The sequence below is a fragment of the Engystomops pustulosus genome, chromosome 1 (genome assembly GCF_040894005.1).
Source record: "Engystomops pustulosus chromosome 1, aEngPut4.maternal, whole genome shotgun sequence".
NCBI classification, from domain to species: Eukaryota; Metazoa; Chordata; class Amphibia; order Anura; family Leptodactylidae; genus Engystomops; species Engystomops pustulosus.
In genome coordinates, this window is record NC_092411.1 from 25,754,015 (window position 1) to 25,775,966 (window position 21,952).

At 40.6% G+C, this 21,952-nt stretch overlaps 1 protein-coding gene across 2 annotated transcripts in view; it reads right to left on the bottom strand.

Annotated features, from left to right (window-relative positions):
* Nucleotides 1-10,717: 10,717 nt before the first annotated feature.
* The window catches only part of ITGA1 (integrin subunit alpha 1), an 89,849-nt gene continuing 78,614 nt past the window's right edge, over nucleotides 10,718-21,952 (bottom strand). For both annotated transcript variants that reach the window (XM_072136252.1, XM_072136259.1), the window contains exons 23-30: nucleotides 21,285-21,368; nucleotides 20,831-20,933; nucleotides 18,619-18,732; nucleotides 15,897-16,001; nucleotides 15,543-15,647; nucleotides 14,114-14,206; nucleotides 12,815-12,931; nucleotides 10,718-11,887 (exon numbers count right to left, since the gene is read on the bottom strand). In XM_072136252.1, the coding sequence (XP_071992353.1) occupies nucleotides 11,843-11,887; nucleotides 12,815-12,931; nucleotides 14,114-14,206; nucleotides 15,543-15,647; nucleotides 15,897-16,001; nucleotides 18,619-18,732; nucleotides 20,831-20,933; nucleotides 21,285-21,368 (766 nt within the window). In that variant the 3' untranslated portion in view covers nucleotides 10,718-11,842. The remainder of the gene's footprint in view (nucleotides 11,888-12,814; nucleotides 12,932-14,113; nucleotides 14,207-15,542; nucleotides 15,648-15,896; nucleotides 16,002-18,618; nucleotides 18,733-20,830; nucleotides 20,934-21,284; nucleotides 21,369-21,952) is intronic.

Here is a 21,952-nt window from a genome sequence, read left to right on the forward strand (position 1 = left end):
ATCATCTATTGTCAGTAGTGATGTAATGATGGGTCAGTGTTATCTATATAGAGGTCATTGTACAGGGAGGGGGAGGGGATAAGCTGTGACATCATGTATTGTCAGTAGTGATGTAATGATGGGTCAGTGTTATCTATATATAGGGGAGGGTACAGGGAGAGGGAGGAGATAAGCTGTGACATCATCTATTGTCAGTTGTGATGTAATGATGGGTCAGTGTTATCTATATAGAGGTCATTGTACAGGGAGGAGGAGATAAGCTGTGACATCATCTATTGTTAGTAGTGATGAAATGATGGGTTAGTGATATCTATATAGAGGTCATTGTACAGGGAGGGGGAGGAGATGAGCTGTGACATCATCTATTGTCAGTAGTGATGTAATGATGGGTCAGTGTTATCTATATAGAGGTCATTGTACAGGGAGGGGGAGGAGATGAGCTGTGACATCATCTATTGTCAGTAGTGATATAATGATGGGTCAGTGTTATCTATATAGAGGTCATTGTACAGGGAGGGGGAGGAGATGAGCTGTGACATCATCTATTGTCAGTAGTGATGTAATGATGGGTCAGTGTTATCTATATAGAGGTCATTGTACAAGGAGGAGGAGATAAGCTGTGACATCATCTATTGTCAGTAGTGGTGTAATGATGGGTCAGTGTTATCTATATAGAGGTCCTTGTACAGGGAGGGGAGGAGATGAGCTGTGACATCATCTATTGTCAGTGATGTAATGATGGGTCAGTGTTATCTATATAAAGGTCATTGTACAGGGAGGGGGAGGAGATAAACTGTGACATCATTTATTGTCAGTAGTGATGCAATGATGGGTCAGTTTTATCTATATAGAGGTCATTGTAACGGGGGAGGGAGGAGATAAGCTGTGACATCATCTATTGTCAGTAGTGATGTAATGATGGGTCAGTGTTATCTATATAGAGGTCATTGTACAGGGAGGGGGAGGAGATAAGCTGTGACATCATCTATTGTCAGTAGTGATGTAATGATGGGTCAGTGTTACCTATATAGAGGACATTGTACAGGGAGGAGGAGGAGATAAGCTGTGACATCATCTATTGTTAGTAGTGATGTAATGATGGGTCAGTGCTATCTATATAGAGGTCATTGTACAGGGAGATTAGGTTATCCTCTACATGTTTGTTTGTCTGAAACACCCCCCTCCCCTTGTCCTATGCAATTTCTGTTTGTCCATGACCATGTTTGTCCTTCCACTTTATTTTAGTCTGTAGTATTTCCTGATCATTAGTGTGCATTACTGATACATTTCACATGTTATTATACACTTTTAATGAATATAATAAAAAGTTACGTCTCATGAGCTGGATGTGCCCGAGTCCTCCTCATAGACGTGAGATTTCAGAGAACCATTGCAGGTCTGGCAGGCCGGAGCTCCTCCACAAGGACGGTGCCGTCTGCATGAAACCTTTTGAAATATTGGCCTTGTGTTGCTCAACCAGTAAAATGACGATTTTTTCCCACAACTTCTGATGTCTGTGTCGCCCACAACTCACGACACAACCTCCTGTATCTTACAATTTGTCAGTCAGCAGAATAGTTGTGACATCGCAGAGAGACAAAATTCCCAATAATAGTGCATAACGCAAGATTGGTGGAAGCCTGGCATGTGCCTATGTCACCCCTGCCCCGGGACATGTCCTTCCACATCTTCCATGGGATAGTAACACAACTTACAATTCTGGATTTTGCTCACAGGTTCTGTCTGCTGAAATCTCCCACCACTCCCTGCGGGCTCAAAACAGTAACAAGGACTAATACACTCGACCTAAGGAACGGGCGATCACTTAACCATTTATAGTTGCCATAAAAAGAGGGTCAAGGGTTCCCAACCCCCAAATAGGCGCAGATCTCAGAGATGGAGACCTACATCTCCTGCACATTTATGATATTTACTTTCAATATAACATGTGTGGGATGGGAAAACCTCTTTAAGAAGCCGAACATCTCCACTGAGAAGCCGATGTGTACCAGCTGATCAAAATATGACATTGACTGTGAAAACCGTCACTCTGTACATGTTACTGCCATCTAGTGACAGAGATTCAGAAGTGACGTATCCCTTGGTTGCAAAGAGTGAAAACATGTGTCTGCTGAATTTAATCAGAATTATATTCCATTCACACAGCTATAAAGATCTCCCGGACTGAACATTTCCACAGGACGCTGTCATATATAAGATGCTGGAAGTTATGCGTTCACATGGAAAGTTGCATAACAAGGGCTTGATTTTAGAGGTAAGAGTTGTATTTTCCAATGGGTTCATTTTTTAGGGTAAAATAACATAATGATAAAAATGTATTAACTTTATCCTATGGGAAAGCAGAATAAACCAGCTATTCCTTAAAGGGGTATTCTCATCTGGGCACTCACATTCTGTTTCATTAATCTGCCATATATAAACATTTCTTCAATTAGATGTTATTAAAAAATGTTCCTATGTGAAGATAATTTCTCAGAAATGTAGTTATTTGGTCGCTTAGAAACAAGACTGTGTCCTTGGATACGACCACCTCTGCTGGAGGGATTGAACAAAGAAACAAAAGGTTTTTGTATGTGAAATGTCCGGGAGTTACTGCATAACCCACAGCCGTCCTGTAGTAATGATTGCTGAATCCAGGTGGTCAGGCAGGACTCAATAGCGCATGTCTGGCCACCGCTGCCAAAATGTGAGGTGGTCGTATCTGAGGAAGCCATCTCGTTTCTAAGGGACAACATGGCTACATTTATGAGAAATTATCTTCACACGGGAACATTATTTTTAATAACATCCAATTGAAGAAATGTTTACATATGGCAAATTAATTCAATGAAATGTAAATGCCCAGATGGGAAAACCCCTTTAACTTGTTTTGTAATTAAGTTGTTTACGTAGTGCACACGACAGCATAATAAACTTGATAAAATTGTTTTGTAGGTCAGTACAATCAACCTGTTAACAACGGGTGAGGTACTAGCACATCACACGTCACAAGGCAATGTTTGAAGAGGGCTCACAGGCTGAGAATTCTCTCCATACCTCGAGGGTGTTTGCTGCATATTACAGCAAACACCCACCAGTAACACCCACAATCGTTGCTAAGCGGGTGCGTGAATAGTACACATTAGAGTAGCAAATTTTGCCGCTTCCCCAAAGGGCTCTGCATTCTGCCGCCTGAGACGAGATTTTAATTTTGGCTCATGGTTGATGCGGCCCTGTAAACAGCACATCTTTCACTTCGCAAAACTGCATTACACAAAATTTCAGTCAATTACAGTATAGTGCCCTCTAGCTGGCAACTATGGCCCACACTGTGCTTCTAAACATTGTATACTACCTACAACTAACCACACTGACCAAACTGTACCCCCTGCATATATCTTATATATCCCTCACACCAGAACTGACCACACTGTACCCCCCATATTTATCATATATAAACCACACTGTGCACCCAATATATCATACATACTCCTAACACCACAGCGGACCACATGCTTGGTCCAAAGACCTCCCATCTAACAAGTCATGGGAGAAGTTGTCATGAAGTATTGGTGTCTACAGAATTTGTAGTGTGAACATCAAGCTGGGAAGACAAAGCAAAGCTCCGTGATTCTGCTCTGTGAGAATGTGATATATTATGCATACGGAAGTGCCTTATTAAAAATTAAAACTTTCTAGAAATTGATGTGTTTCAGCAATTTACTCAATTAGTTATCAGATGTCTGCTCAGGAAACAAAGAAATATTGCCAATTTACAAAGCAGAGCAGAGTGATAAGAAGGTTATTACAGATCTGCCGCCTCCGTGTACGAGTTATTTCATATAGTTACAATTAGTTTTATTTTGGTGGGTGGTTGGGGGAAGGGCTCATGGGATTGGGATTTATTCAGATGACTCCTTAATTCGTCAAGAAATTTGTAAAAGTCCTCATCCTGACCCAAAAGTGTGTAAGCTTATTACAAGATGTAGACGTTGGAGCCAGTTCTATATTAGGAGACGTGAGGTCCATCAGTAAAATCCTTTTTTGGGGCCACCATTAAACAACATGTATTAGCAGAGACACATTCACAAGTTTCTAAAATGTAGTAAAGAAATATTTTGACCATTGCCTTGGATGGTTATGTTCCTAGGATGGTAATGTTCCCTGTCAGTAACCGGCTGATGGGCTCTCGCCTTGAACTTAGTCAATGTTGTGTCACCCACTCATCCTCATAGTCTGTAAGCTCTTATATTACCCCCTCATCCTCATAGACTGTAAGCTCTTGTGTCACCCCCTCATCCTCATAGACTGTAAGCTCTTGTGTCACCCCTCATCCTCATAGTCTGTAAGCTCTTATATTACCCCCTCATCCTCATAGACTGTAAGCTCTTGTGTCACCCCCTCATCCTCATAGACTGTAAGCTCTTGTGTCACCCCTCATCCTCATAGACTGTAAGCTCTTGTGTCCCCTCCTCATCCTCATAGACTGTAAGCTCTTGTGTCACCCCTCATCCTCATAGACTGTAAGCTCTTGTGTCACCCCCTCATCCTCATAGACTGTAAGCTCTTGTGTCCCCTCCTCATCCTCATAGACAGTAAGCTCTTGTGTCACCCCTCATCCTCATAGACTGTAAGCTCTTGTGTCACCCCTCATCCTCATAGACTGTAAGCTCTTGTGTCACCCTCTCACCCTCATAGACTGTAAGCTCTTGTGTCACCCCCTCATTCTCATAGACTGTAAGCTCTTGTGTCACCCCCTCATACTCATAGACTGTAAGCTCTTGTGTCACCCCCTCATCCTCATAGACTGTAAGCTCTTGTGTCACCCCCTCATCCTCATAGACTGTAAGCTCTTATATTACCCCCTCATCCTCATAGACTGTAAGCTCTTGTGTCACCCCCTCATCCTCATAGACTGTAAGCTCTTGTGTCACCCCTCATCCTCATAGTCTGTACGCTCTTATATTACCTCCTCATCCTCATAGATTGTAAGCTCTTGTGTCGCCTCCTCATCCTCATAGACTGTAAGCTCTTGTGTCACCTCCTCATCATCATAGACTGTAAGCTCTTGTGTCACCCCCTCATCCTCATAGACTGTAAGCTCTTGTGTCACCCCCTCATCCTCATAGACTGTAAGCTCTTGTGTCACCCCCTCATCCTCATAGTCTGTAAGCTCTTATATTACCCCCTCATCCTCATAGACTGTAAGCTCTTGTGTCACCCCTCATCCTCATAGACTGTAAGCTCTTGTGTCACCCCCTCATCCTCATAGACTGTAAGCTCTTGTGTCACCCCCTCATCCTCATAGACTGTAAGCTCTTGTGTCCCCTCCTCATCCTCATAGACTGTAAGCTCTTGTGTCACCCCCTCATCCTCATAGACTGTAAGCTCTTGTGTCACCCCCTCATCCTCATAGACTGTAAGCTCTTGTGTCACCCTCTCATCCTCATAGACTGTAATCTCTTGTGTCACCCCCTCATCCTCATAGACTGTAAGCTCTTGTGTCACCCTCTCATCCTCATAGACTGTAAGCTCTTGTGTCACCCCCTCATCCTCATAGACTGTAAGCTCTTGTGTCACCCCCTCATCCTCATAGACTGTAATCTCTTGTGTCACCCCCTCATCCTCATAGACTGTAAGCTCTTGTGTCACCCTCTCATCCTCATAGACTGTAAGCTCTTGTGTCACCCCCTCATCCTCATAGACTGTAAGCTCTTGTGTCACCACCTCATCCTCATAGACTGTAAGCTCTTGTGTCACCCTCTCATCCTCATAGACTGTAAGCTCTTGTGTCACCCCCTCATCCTCATAGACTGTAAGCTCTTGTGTCACCACCTCATCCTCATAGACTGTAAGCTCTTGTGTCACCACCTCATCCTCATAGACTGTAAGCTCTTGTGTCACCACCTCATCCTCATAGACTGTAAGCTCTTGTGTCACCACCTCATCCTCATAGACTGTAAGCTCTTGTGTCACCACCTCATCCTCATAGACTGTAAGCTGTTGTAGGGCCTTCATTCTGATTGTTCCATATGACTGTTTGTAATCTATAATGTAATATAATATGTGTATATGTTCCCTATGATTTGTAAAGAGCTACAGAATATGATGGCGCTATATAAATAGCTAATAGAGTCACCTATATTATACCTACCTTGTTAAAGTGTGCTTGGAACTGTGGGACAGCCGCACAAGTGACTTAAAGGGATATTACCAAGAAGACAAGTTTGTTATATGTACTCAGGATAACAAAATAACACATTCTCTAATTCGCTGTTATTAACAAAAATGCAGCATTTTACAGATATGAGTCCAACCTGTCTCTATCAGTCCTGGTGTATACAATTTCAGTTGCCCCTAGACACAACCCAGTAACTTCTGACTTAAGGGTGGGGTGGCCGCCATCTTGGATTTCTGTGTGACAGCCGTGGAACTGTGATTTCTGTGTAATATTCATCTCATCATTTTTCTATGTGTCAGTGTGCTAGTACAATGTCAGAACCTAAATGAAAGTGCATATATACCTTATACCCTGATAATATAACCACATTGTCATCCCACAGAACTAGATGGATCATAATGTTTCTGCTTAGAGAGTCCCTGCCCACACCCTGGGAGTTTGCACTGAGCAGGCTAGGGAGTGATAGAAGCAATTAAACTGAGTAAAATTGTAAAAAGGGGGGATAAAATTATAATTATTGTGTAAACATCACTATGGGATTGAAATTTGACAATTTTCTTTCATAGGAAAACCCCTTTAACCCTCTTAAAATCAGTTATCAGGTGCAATGTTCTCTAGATAGATTTGGTACATAAAAAAAAAAAAAAATCTGTCCATACGTTCATATGATATGACCCTCAGTAGTTTTTTAATGTGACTTTGCTCTTATTTGTCAAGTGGGTGATAAACTTTTATTTAAAACACAGAGACCCCCCAAAATAAAGAAAGGTTACCGCCTCCTTGGCTAGTAAAAGATATTTCACATACAAACCTATATGGACCAAAGCTTTGAACAGGTAAATTTGTACAAAAACTAATAGCAAATTGATGGGGAATGACATGAGGCGTCTCATTCAGCGTTTTGTATATGTATTGTATATCCCTAGGTGACCTCCTCTCTTACATGTAAATCTTCATGTTATGAATCTGGATCCTTTAGGTTTCAGCCACTTAGCGGATCTCTCCTGGGTCTAATTGCGGGTAAAACATCTAGTATAATTTTAAGAGACATTAAGTATCTACACAATAATGTAATGTATAGGAGAAGCCCAGCAAAGCCTGGAGAGAGAGGGCCGCCACGTGAGGGGTAACACAGACAACGATATCATCATGGGCATAGGATTATTATGGCATTAGACAATGTAATAGTTCTAATATCTAATATTTGTGTATGTCCTCTGATGTCATGTCACTACATGTCACTACCTTCTCTGCTCTTTCTTATGTTTTTGACTGGAGAACTTCCTTTCCCCACTAGTCAGTAGCTTTCTGTAAGCTGCATCGATTTAATCAAAATGCCGGACCTCTCGTCTTCTCCCATGCAGGGGCGTAACTACAGTGGTAGCAGCCATAGCAGCTGCTATGGGGCCCACATTGTCAGGGGGCCCTGTCACCCTACCTGATAAACTAAAGAGTAGAGGATGTGCACCATTATATACATATATATATATATGTATATGCACATTGTACAGCATAATATGTATATAACATACATGTGATGCATATATGTTGTATATGTGATGTGTATATGCTGTATGTGTATGGTGTATTATATACTGTATGTGTGCATATGTGCTGTATGTTTTTATATGCCACCTTATGTGCTTGTATATGCTCTATATGTGTCCACATGAGTGTGTAAATGTATGATTGTAGCTCGCATGTGTGAGTATTACAAATATGTGCGTAAGGGGGCCCCATTCAAAAACCTGCTATGGGGCCCTGCATCTCCTGGTTACGCCCCTGCTCCCATGACTTTAACTAAGGGCTACATGGTGGTATTTGACCCTAGATTTTTTAGAAGAAATCTATGTCAAATATAGGGACAAAAGCTGCTGTCCTGCTTTGTATTGGGGTCTAAAATTCTTGCCCCAAGGTAGGTGTCTCTAGATGGGCTGGTGGTGGTTATGGAGGTTGGTCCCATCTAGCATACACTTACAGCTTTATTAACCCTAAATGCTCCCAGCAGAGTGATTGTAGACATAAGTTTAAAAGCAGAATTGCTCCTGTACTTTACTCATATAATTAGGTTTTATATTTACATGAATGAAGCACAAGTACTTCAGGGGCGTTACCAGAGCCCCTCCAGGCTGCAGGGTCCCTGGCTAGTACCCACCCCTAATAACTTGTGACCCACCTCCCTGCTCCTTCGGCACTCCCCCCCTCCTGTATCTGCTCAAATGTCATGGCCGCAGGGAGTATCAGTTCTTTGCTCTCATGAGATTTCTGCAGGGGAAGTGCCGAAGGAGCAGGAAGGTTACAGGTTCTGTGCAATAGACAGAGAACCCTAAGGGCTCTGGCAACAACCCCAGAGCACTTGTGCTTCACTTACATAAATATAAAATTACAAGTTAAAAGTACAGGAGCAATGCTACTAATATACATACGGTATGTCTACAATCACACTGCTCGGAGCTACCCCACAGCAAGAGTAATTAAGGGTAATAAAGCTGTAATAAAATTTTAATTCTCCTGATTTTTAGCAATTTCACGTGAAATAGTAATACAAAGCCATGTTAGTTAAAGGTAAAACAATTTCTTTATTCTAGTTTTACAGTGACAGGTTTCGAATTGCTGAGTGCTTGTCAGTCAATACGATACTAACACATGAAAAAACTGTGCAAAAATTGTTAGTGTGTGCGAAACAAGACTAAAAATACAGAAAGAGTGCATCCGGCGGTGGCATAACAGACAATATGAGCATTATATACATTCACAATACAACATTTTCTCCTATAAACACTATTTTATTACCAGGATAGTGGACAATAATCTACTCATTGGGGGTAGTACATGTCAATTTCTTCTGACAGGTTCCCTTTAATTACATATAAATGCTCATTTTTCTCTGTCTATGGGACACTGTCTACAGGAGACATTATAACAATCTGGCTCTACCCAATGGCGCAGTAACAACTAAGAGTTAGAGATAGAACCAACTGCTTAGATAAAACCTTGTAAAATGTAGTACACAAGTCATATAATGACCAGAACTAGTGCCACTCATCAGCTACAAATGCCAGAACATCCTAAAAGGTCATGTTAAATGTTAGGTAACATTTCATTTTAATTGGGACCTGTTAAACTAACCCACACTAACTAAAAATACCCCTGAAAACTGCTATTATACAATAATATCCCTATATTGTTCCTCTCCATACCTTGTAAAGTTGACTCTATGCAGATGACCCCATGTGAGTCTGATAGTCATATTTCCCTTGAGCTGAGTTTGACATATTCATGTTCTTCCAGATTAGCTGCTCCTCCAGCTTCCTGATTTGCAAGGGGCCTGCTTTCTACCGTATATATAGCACAGAGATTCTGTCTGTGTGTGACCTGCTGAAGAGAATTCCCAAGGGAAGGGGAAAGAGCAAGTTGATTTCTCTTCAGCGTGTCTCACACAGCCAGGGGAGGTGGGAATAAGTTAGCAAAGTTGGTTGGGCTGAAGAGGAAGCTTTTCCCTTGTCAATCAGGAAGCTGGAAGAACATAAATTTACAAAGATGCTGAGTCAACTTTACAGACAGTCTGTGGAACTTTATAGGCATGGGGAGGAACAATATAGGGATAGTTATACTGCAGTATTATAGCAGTTTTCAAAGATATGTTTAGTTAATGTGGGTTAGTTTAACTGACAGGTTCTCTTTAATCATAATCAAAAGCTAGTTCTAACATGCAAAAAAGAACCCAACAAATTCCAAAATGTGCAAAATATACAAAAACATTTCAGAGGCACAATAGGTCTCAATTATAAGCTCATGGCATATGGTGGCATTGGGACAGTTTTGTATATTGAGGCGCCGAAATGTAATGGTTTACTTGTCGTCCAATAGTTCTTTTGAGTTTTTTTTATATTTCTATACTACACACATTTGTACAGTGTATTAGACCGGTTTACTAAACAACTTGTGCTACCTATGTTCTTACAATCGGTAATACACACAGTATATTATTACATCATAGTACCATTCATTATGTAAAGATGGAAGACAATATACAATATTATACAAAAAAAGTTTCAAACAGAACATTACAAGAGCTGAATTGTAAAAATATATTCTTATATTATGCTATTGTGTATAAAGATATAGTTTAGTTGCTTCTTAAAGGAAACCTACCACTTGTAGTGGCAGGTTTCCGATGGCAATACCGGGCACCAGCTCAGGGTGAGCTGGTGCCGGAGCTTATTTTAGTTAGTGTTTTAAACCGCGGTATCGCGGTTTAAAACACTTTTTAAACTTTATAGCCGGCGCAGGTAGGTACGCGCTCGGCGCTTACCGTGCACGCGGCTACATAGGAAGTGAATGAGAGCCGCGTGCACGGTAAGCGCCGAGCGCGTACCTGCCTGCGCCGGCTATAACGTTTAAAAAGTGTTTTAAACCGCGATACCGCGGTTTAAAACACTAACTAAAATAAGCTCCGGCACCAGCTCACCCTGAGCTGGTGCCCGGTATTTCCATCGGAAACCTGCCACTACAAGTGGTAGGTTTCCTTTAAGTCTCCCTCACTGTATACCCTGGGCTGGAGTTTACCAGTACAAGCTATACAAGCAATTACTTGGGGCCCTAATCAGGGGGGCCCAGAATGACATCCTAAAGGAACAGACTTGGCTAGGAGCTAGGGGTGGGGGTTGTCCAATGTCTTGCATTTTTTTCTCCGGTTTGTTCTGCCTGAGGGACCTAGTAGAAATAGGGTTGTAACTTGAGTTGGTACAGAGAATGCAGTTATACTTGGGTATGGGAGCCTTAAAGGGGTTGTGACAAAGTTGATTGGTGGGGGTCCAACTGCTGAGACCAACACCAATCACAAGATCCTAAGCTATCAACACTATAAACATAACTCCCGAGTGTCCTGAATACAATAGCATTGTCCCATTAATCATCCCATAGAGGGGCAGTTTGGAAATATACCCAAAGTGGGTTTTCCTTAGAGTTTTTATAAGGGCGGATTCATGCTCAAAAAGTTCCTGTGAGTAGAGATTGAAATCTTATCAAGTGTGTGGGTAAGATATATGTACATGTAATTCACATAAACATTCATACATAAACTTTACGTCCCCCTTTTCCCTGGCTGCCTATAGGTAAAGGCCTACTGTAGACAGGGGCGTAACTAGGAGAGGCTGGGCCCCATACTAGATTTCTGAATGGGACCCCCTTTAAAAAAAAAAAATGTATACTCACAGATGCGAGTGATCACAAACATTTACATTTACAACTTACACACATACATACAGTACCATAAGCACCAATGCAGCATATACACATCACATATACACACATACAGCAAATACAATCATACATTCCATACCATATACTGACATACAGTATAAAGACATGCAAACAGCATATACACACCACACACACATAAAGCATATACACAGCCAATACCCCAGATGCCAGGGCCCCCTCACACTGCGGGCCCCATAGCAGCTGCTACGGCTGTTACCCTTGTAGATACGCCCCTGCCTGTAGATCGATCTGACATCAGTTATGTGTGTAACACTTTTCCCAAAATAAAAAAAACTAATGGACCATTTTGTAACCTATTTGTTCAATATTTCACTATTAATCCTGAGACAACGTTCAAGTAATATCAGAATGTGTTCTGCTGGGGAACGCGGCTCCTCATTCCTCCATCTTCTTCTTCAGAGGTCGCTTGAAGAAGCCAAGCTGAAAAATGAACAGAAAGACAAAGATTCTGGTTATATGATAATTTTTGATTTATAATTTCCTAAACAAATAAGTAAATTTTATAGCAATTTACTAAGTTTTAACAGTTTCACGTAATGTCTGAAAATGTATGTGATGGAATTGTGTTACAATTGTCCAGGCATGTTGGGCATCAATTTAAAATTCTCTTCTTCTAACTAGGCACTGTTTTCCTTGTCTCATCCTGGAAAATGTATTTGCATATTTCCCAGAATCCCTAGTGGAGCTTTAATTTCTATTTTTTCGATTTCAATTTTCTCTATCATCTTTTATATTTATCTTCTATCATCCATCTCCCTATCATCTGTCTATATAATTCTCCTAAGTCCCATATTACAGATACTTACCTACTACTGCTTGTAACTACAAAGGGTTATTATTGTGCAGGACTGATCAATGGGGGTATCAGTGCTGAGACCCCCGCAGATTGCAAAAAGTTGGGATCCGATGGACCCCTCGTCGCTCCTCAGACTAATGGAGCAGACAGACGTAGATGACCGTTCTGCTCATTAATCTCTATGGAGCTGACGGAGATCACCGAGCGCCGCGCTCATCCATCTCCGTCAGCTCCATAGAGATTAATGAGCAGAACTGTCATGTACGTCTGTCTGCTCCATTAGTCTGAGGAGCGACGAGGGGTTGGTTGGACCCATCATTTTCACAATCTGCAGGGGTGTCAGCACTGAGACCCCCACTGATCAGCAAGTTAGGCCTTATCCCATGGACAGGGCCTAACTTGTCTTCATGGGAAAACCCCTTAAATAGTTTTATTTTGGGGTCCAACTTTGTCTAAAACCGGCCCTGGTTGCAGGTCAATATAGATGACGTTGTAAGTGTGAACCATTGTAATGTGGAGTCCATTGTAGGCACTTCCATGTCTGTACTTACTTTCCACATTGCGAATATTATGAGGGCAAGAATGAGAAGTCCAATGATTATACTGAGAGGAATCACCCAGATGGGCACCCGGCCGTGCTCCAGCTCCTTGGACAGTTTAACCATTGTCTGCAATGAGAGTCAATCATTGTATGTCAGCTCAATCTGTACCTAATTTATACTTTAAAGGGTTATAAGTAAAATTATAGATGACCTCTGTGTAATGTCTATACACTTTAATAAGAACCAAGCTGCAGCTCCCTGTTCTGTCCAATACACAGAACACAGAGCTATGCTCCCGATCAGGGATGAGCAGACCTGAACGTACGTCATTAGAAGCCCTGGTCCAGGTTGGGGTCCGGCTCCCTCCCACTGGTAATGCCTGCGGATAGGGCCTCGCTTGCTATGACTGGAGAACCACTTTAACAACCATGGTTGGTGCCAGCATGGTCCATGGGTGTTACTGAGTGACCTGGTCCAGGTTCCGTACCGGAAACTGTGCCAGAGCAAGATTTTTGGGTCCTGAACTTAAGTGGGTCAGTTCCCTGCTACCCTGTTATGTAATTTTTTGTTCAACTTGGAATCGATAAGGTCCTGAGTTGGGATGAGCAGGCCCCTTAAGGTTCAGGATTGTTCTATGCAATTTTCCCTAGGATCATTGCTCCCTGTGACATCATCGGGGTCTTTTAAAGGGTTAACACCATCCATTGGTGGCAGAAACAATCGTAGGTGTTTCCGGTAGTTTTAAGCCTGAACACCGAACTTTTGTTTGAAGTTTAGGGACCCAAACCCGCAATATTTAGCACAGACAAGAACATTTCAGGTTCGAGTACCGTCATCCCTAGTCCTGAATGTTGGACTAACCCCTCTGACATTGATGGATAGCTCATCATTATTCTGTAAAATCCCTTTAACATGTACATTTACAGCTATTTCTTTCGGGACCCCATACGTAACTGGCACCTAAACATCACACAGCACCTTCCACTACCTTGTGGTCAGCGCATCACAAAATGATGATCTGAGTGGCACAACTTAGACAGAACTGGTCTTTCTTAGAGCAGAATCCTATGTTGGAGGTTGGGCCCACACCTATCATTCTATTGGATCTCCATGAATACTAGTTGTCTTAGTTTATGTCTTATAAAAAGAACATCAACTTTTGATGTCCCTTTGGGTCAATTTAGACCCGGACCCCTATTGTAAATGGTTGTAAATGTGTTGAAAACTTGTCTAAAACCCGTGATAAATGCACAAATTACAATGGTTTTTGGGCATAAAGAGATTGATAAATAAGTCCCACTGTATTACCTCAAAACTTTCACTCTCAGGGTTGAGGGCTATGATAGGGGAGTCGCTCCTCAGTGCAGCACTCAGTACAAGGTTTAGGCTGTGGATACTGGCCTGCAAAACAGACATCAATGACAATTCAAAGTTAGAGGTGATAGTCATCATTCACAACTTGATAACCTGCTCTTTATGTCACCGCTATCTAATATATAAAGCGGAGTGTATGTGTGTATATGTGTGTATGTGTGTACGTATGTATGTGTGTATGTATGTATGTGTGAGTGTGTGTGTATGTATGTGTGTGTGTATGTATGTGTGAGTATGTGTGTATGTATGTATGTGTGTATGTATGTATGTGTGAGTATGTGTGTATGTATGTGTGTGTGTATGTATGTGTGAGTATGTGTGTATGTATGTATGTATGTATGTATGTATGTATGTGTGAGTATGTGTGTATGTATGTCCGCTAAAGAAATCTGTACCGTCGCTTTCAAATCACCAAATTTTGCCCAGTCGCTCTCTGTGACTCAGGGAACTTCATAGACTCAGATTTGAGAATAAATTTTAACCACCGCTCTTCCCAAAATCCACTTATTAACCACCATATACAGAAGCCATTGTCTGCTGCTTCTGTGGCAGTTATCAACCAATCACAGCTCAGCTTTTATTTTGCCACCGGTCATTAATCTGAGCTTTGACTGGTTAGTATAGGGCTAGGCCATGAGTATAAGACGGTATATGTGTGAGGTAATATGGATAGAGAGAGACAGTCAGGTACAGTGAGCTACAGAATACAGAGAGAGACTGTAAGTGAGAGACAGTCAAGTACAGAGAGAGAGACAGTAAAAGACAGTCAAATACAGAGAGAGACAGTCAAGCACAGGGAGAGACCGCTTACAATTAAGAACTATTTGTTCAAAACGCGTCAGTCTGTCAATTACATTATTATGTTTTCAACAAATTTTTGTGTTTAGAATAAAAGCAATGTTTTAAACTATTTCTTCAAGCTAATTTTCCCCTGGATGCTAGATACTTTCTTCTCTTAGATTGCTGTACTGGCCCAGCTCAATTTTTCTCCATGCACCGGTGGTGGTTTCACATGCACTGGAAGTACATGGAAGGAATTGGAGATGAGAGATCCTTACTCCTGTCCTTCTGCTGCCCCCTCCCTCTCCCCCAGCAGCTGCTGATTAATGCTATGTATTGTGGAGAATGTGCCCTGTTATATACATATTATGCTGCACAATGTGCAGCATGGTATGCGTATAATAATGGTTCACATCCTCCATTTTTTAGTGTGTCAGGTCGGATTCCGGGCCCCCTGACACTGCGGACCCCATAGCAGCTGCTATGGCTGCTACCCCTGTAGTTACGTGCCTGAATAACATCCATTATCTTTATAGAGGTTGGAGATAAAGTACACAGACAAGCTCACCAGCCTTCATTTTACCTTAATAAACGTGGCTTTCCACACTCTCATGGAGATGTTGATATGGGTGTTGTCCGATGGCTCCACCGTGCAGTAGAAGGCTGGGCAGCTGTTTCTCTTGCAGTCCTGTGTATAACCACTGAATTATTATATACAGGTATTGTTGCCATAACTTATAATGAATATTGGTGGACTCCATCAGACATCATGCACACAGCAATGCCATGTACACAGAGTATAATACGTGGTAGACACTACAGTATATTATATTATCAAGTCGCAATGTGGTTGTACAATCAAGTCCTTATTAGGGTAACAGAAACTTTATAGAAAAGCAGCATGGCACCGGCATACATTGTATACAGATATATTTACCAGAATGGTGTCTTTTATACTTTCTGTAAATTTTTCCAGATAATACGTTCTTCCTGAATTTATATGGAAAGGATCCAGCAGTTTATCAATATCGCAGTTCACATTCTGGGAAGAGGAAAAGTAATTACTCCATCGATCAATTACGGATGACCTATCCCCTGGCTAGTTTATTGTAAAACTTTGCAGGTTTTCTAATGAATGTCACATTTCGTTTTATGCAAATGAGCTAAAAAGAGTCACTTTTACAGTCTGAAGGGGGGGCGTCACTTTTACAGCCTCTTTCTCGGGCTCTAGAGCAGTTAGAACAATGCTTCTGGTGCCATCATAAAGATAGGAATTCCATCTTTCAAATCGTTTTTACATAGAACCACAATTAGACCTGTGGATCTGTGTACAATAGGGACGAAATATGGGAAGATTTTTGTCTGCAGCTCACATTTCTGTGTCTTTAACACCCTGTATCTCTGCTTCTATAGCTCTCTGAACCCCGATCCTAATACAATTTGTTTCATTTTTATATTGACTCCTGGTTCTAGCTTCCATATAGCCCAAAATAGGGGGCATCTGGATTTGTGCTCCTTTTTCAGCTTCTAAAATTACTCATTTCAGACAAAATGTGACTCTTCTGAGCTCATTATCACATGACTCTGGGGGTCATTTTTTAATAATGTATATTATACTGATATTTGATATCCTACCCGAGGGGGCGTCTACCCTGGTAGTGTAAAAGATAAGGAGAGAGGTTCCCTTTAAGCCACTTGTTGGGGGAAAAAGCTATAATTTTTAATTAAACTTTATACAGATTCTTTGACAGAGTCAAAGAAAAAAAATCAAGTCCATTCATTTAAATGTCGTCGTTTCTGCAGCAAGTGCATGGATTCCTGCAGTCTTCTTTACAATAATTGGACAAGCTCAGATATTTCTAGAACAAATCTTCTGCTATGTATCAATATATTCACTTAGTTGGATTGGACACATACACATCCCGCCCATTCTACTGCACTGCTGATTGGTGCACATCAGCCATGTGTGAATTTGTAGCATCCAACCGGTGTTAAGGTGAGCCCTGGCCTGTTACAAGCTATGGCCACTAGAGGGTGCAATATCATTATGTCAACTTCTATATAGTAACTGGTGCTTTTAAAGGGATGGTGTCAGCACTAGGATCTTCCTCTAACATGTTATGACTATGACTGCAAAAGTATCAATGATAGATAGTTGGTTAGATAACAGGTCAAACAAATTATTGTTTTTAAATAATTGGTTGCAGAGGATAATTAAAATTTAACCCCTTTCTGCCAATTCCATTTTTGCATTTCCCTGTTATGTTTCCCTTCTTTAAATATCCATATATATATATATTTCCATGTATGGGATTCTTTTCTGTTTAACAAATTGTACTTCTTAGTGGCAATATTAGGTTTTTCATGTCGTGTACTGGGAAGTCGGGAAAAAGATTCCAAAAAAGTGAACTTCACGGACAGTTTTAACCCTTTCATTACAATGTGCAATCATCACATTGTAATGAATGAGGAGAAAAATCCCCATATACTGCCATACTGCAGTCTGGCAGTATATGATAGGATCGATCAGACAACCTACGGTCAAAGTACACTAGGGAGTCTGAAAAAGAGTAAAAATAAAAAAAAGTAAAAAATTATAATAAAAAAAACTAAAAATTCGAGTCACCCCCCTTTGCCTAGAACTGACATATAAATATAAATAAACAGTAAAAATCATATTACATGATAAGGTATCGCCGCGTCAAAATATCAAAATATAATAATGATTTTTCACTGCGTTTAACCCCGTAACGGAAAATAGTGCCCAAAGTTGAAAATGGCAATTTTTTTTTGCCATTTTAAAAAATTCTATAAAAAGTGATCAAAAGGTCGCACAGGCCTTTAAATTGCAGCATTGAAAACATCATCAAAAGTCTCAAAAAATGACACCACCCACAGCTCCGTACACCAAAGTATGAAAAAGTTATTAGCGCCAGAAGTTGGCAAAATTATTATTTTTTTTGTACAGAAGGTTTTAATTTTTCTTAATGTATGAAAACATTATAAAACCTATACAAATTTGTTATCCCCGTAATCGTACCGACCCAAAGAATAAAGCAGACATGTCATTTGGGGCGCACAGTGAAAACAGTAAAATCCAAGCCCACAAGAAAAATGTCGCAAATGCGTTTTTTTCACCAATTTCACAGCATTTGGAATTTTTTCCCGCTTCCCAGTACACGGCATGGAATATTAAAGTACACCTTTTTGAACTGCAATTTGTTATGCAGAAAACAAGCCATCACACAGCTCTGTGCATGAAAAAATAAAAAAGTTATAGATTTTTGAAGGTGGGGAGTGAAAAATGAAAACTCAAAAACGAAAAAGGGCTGCGGCGTTAAGGGGTTAAAGGGATTGCACAAGATTTGATCTTAAGGATAAGGGATAACAGTCTTATTGGTGGGGCACAGCTGCTGGGACCCTCAACAATAACCATTCTCAGTATTGGTGGGGCTCCCAGTAGTCGGACCCGCACTCATCAGATTGTTATCCCCTTGTCCTGTGGATTACTATAAAACTGTTCAAGAAAAAATTCTCAGTAAAAATACATGATTTCACATCCCTGAAGGATCTAGGATCAGAAGTGTGGAATTTGGGATAATAATTTGTTCCCACATATTGTGAGTGAAGCATAATATGTACAATCCTAATAATCTTACATCAGAGTAGGAGACATTGGTCAAGTACAGGAGGATGTTGCCATCTGGAGTCTTGGAGCGGAATGAAAGTCGGAATTTCACCCGGGGCATTGGAATGTAATCATTCCTCTTAATCTGGAAAAGAACACAATGTATCCAATAAATTACGGAAACCAGCTACTAGATGGAGATAATGGAGTGTAATGATGTGTATAGAATAGAGCACAGAGGTGTCACAGACAGTATACAGCGGAGGGTTATCCATAGGTTGGCTACATCACTATAGAGCAGTGGTGGCAAACATATGGCACTGGTGCCAGAGATGGCACTCGGAGGCCTCTCTGTGGGCACACAGGCTGTCTCCTGGGCACAGAGTTTGCCAGATATGGCATCGTCTTGCAGTTTCAGGTAGTCCAAGTAGTTTCCTGCTATTTTAAAGTGACCCATCCTGTGCTGCTTGGTCCTGTCTGAAGAGTGAGAAGGTGTGGACAGGGTCGGATTGGAGCTCAAAGATTCTGGTAGCAAAACGTTTGTTACTGACAATATTGCTGTGTTGGCACTTTGGGAAAAGCTAGTGGTTTTGGGGTCTCATTTTGGGCACTCGATCTCTAAGAGGTTCGCCATCACTGCTATAAAGTATATATAGAGGTAGAGAAAATCCAGAGGAGATCTCTTATCATATAGAAAACAGAAAATTGTAAATGGCAACATATGACAGAGCATTATGTAATATTCTGCAGGAGCTGAGGTGTGTATTATGTTCTGTAGTACTTGAGGTGTGTATTATGTTCTGTAGTACTTGAGGTGTGTATTATGTTCTGTAGTACTTGAGGTGTGTATTATGTTCTGTAGTACTTGAGGTGTGTAATATTTTCTGTAGTACTTGAGGTGTGTATTATGTTCTGTAGTAGCTGAGGTGTGTATTATGTTCTGTAGTAGCTGAGGTGTGTATTATGTTCTGTAGTACTTGAGGTGTGTATTATGTTCTGTAGTACTTGAGGTGTGTATTATGTTCTGTAGTACTTGAGGTGTGTATTATGTTCTGTAGTAGCTGAGGTGTGTATTATGTTCTGTAGTAGCTGAGGTGTGTATTATGTTCTGCAGTAGCTGAGGTGTGTATTATATTCTGTAGTTCTTGAGGTGTGTATTATGTTCTGTAGTACTTGAGGTGTGTATTATGTTCTGTAGTAGCTGATGTGTGTATTATGTTCTGTAGTAGCTGATGTGTGTATTATGTTCTGTAGTAGCTGAGGTGTGTATTATGTTCTGCAGTAGCTGAGGTGTGTATTATGTTCTGTAGTAGCTGATGTGTGTATTATGTTCTGTAGTACTTGAGGTGTGTATTATGTTCTGTAGTAGTTGATGTGTGTATTATGTTCTGTAGTAGCTGAGGTGTGTATTATGTTCTGTAGTAGTTGAGGTGTTTATTATGTTCTGTAGTAGCTGAGGTGTGTATTATGTTCTGTAGTAGTTGAGGTGTGTATTATGTTCTGTAGTAGCTGAGGTGTGTATTATGTTCTGTAGTAGCTGAGGTGTGTATTATGTTCTGTAGTAGCTGAGGTGTGTATTATGTTCTGTAGTAGCTGAGGTGTGTATTATGTTCTATAGTAGCTGAGGTGTGTATTATGTTCTGTAGTACTTGAGGTGTGTATTATGTTCTGTAGTACTTGAGGTGTGTATTATGTTCTGTAGTAGTTGATGTGTGTATTATGTTCTGTAGTAGCTGAGGTGTGTATTATGTTCTGCAGTAGCTGAGGTGTGTATTATGTTCTGTAGTAGCTGAGGTGTGTATTATGTTCTGTAGTAGCTGAGGTGTGTATTATGTTCTATAGTAGCTGAGGTGTGTATTATGTTCTGTAGTACTTGAGGTGTGTATTATGTTCTGTAGTACTTGAGGTGTGTATTATGTTTTGTAGTACTTGAGGTGTGTATTATGTTCTGTAGTACTTGAGGTGTGTATTATGTTCTGTAGTACTTGAGGTGTGTATTATGTTCTGTAGTAGTTATTACCATAACAGCACAACATTTTGAAAATCCAATTGTTACAGGGACAAAAAAAATTGTCTGGAGCTACAATTATAAAATATACAGATCCAACTTACAAACAAATTCAACCTAAGAACAAACCTAAAGACTCTTGTATGTAACCTGGGGACCACTGTTATTTATCTCTAGGTCACAGATTATGATTAGTTCCTACTAATGTTATACCACTTTCTAAAATGAACTTTACCATATAGTTCAGATGAATTTCTGGTCCAATTGCGTCTGTAGAGTTAATGGAGGCGGGGATTGTATCATTGGTGGGAATACTGATGTGAAACTCCTTTTTAGACCTTCAAATAAAAAACAGAAAAAGAAAAAAACTAATAAATCAAAATGTATACAATCATTGAGGCCAAGATAGTGATATTGTATGTGTACACTAGAGATAGATAGATAGATAGATAGATAGATAGATAGAGAGAGAGATAGAGAGATATGAGATAGGAGATAGAGAGATAGATAGATAGATAGATGATAGATAGATAGATAGATAGATAGATAGATAGATAGATAGATACTGTAGATAGATAGATGAATAGATAGATAGTAGATAGATAGATAGATGATAGATAGATGGATAGATACATTAGATAGATAGATACAGTATCTTTTTTCTGATGTAAAATAAGCTCAGTTTATACCCAGTAAATGTCAGCCAGGACTCGTATTTAAGAGGAAATGTAATGTTTTTTCTGTTATCATCAAAGTTCTTCTCTTCGCTGTCACTGAAAAGATAAAAACAGATCTCCATTAATCCGTATTATCTGGATATGTAGCAGTGCACAGCGTCTGTCCTTAAAAGGAATTTTCCTACACGGTTTCTCTGAGCGACAGGATAGGGGATCATTTGGTGATCAGTGACATCATTAAATAACAAAATCATGAGAATGGAGGTCCGTTGGACCGCAAATGAAAGGAGTGGGAGGTCGGACATGCCTGCTGACGTTCCATTCCAAGCTGAGCACAGTGCTCAGGTATCTCCGTAAGTGCCATTAAGATGTATAGAAAGAAAGGTGATGAGGAACCAGCTTTTCTATTCATTTGGGATATAATGGACCCCCTTACTCGCGATTTGGAAGATCCCACCATTGGGACCCTCACATATCTGCAAGTTTTCCCTTATCCTGTACATAGGGGAAAATTGCAGTCACCATGAAGTATCTTTTACAATAGTTTGTCTGTACAATAAGGAAGGGGGGATAACGGGCCGTACAGACTAAGACATCACATTGCTCTTCCTCTGCACTGAATCCCCCATATCAGAGAAATGATGTAATGCGAAAATTTAGAACCAAAAATATTCACCCAC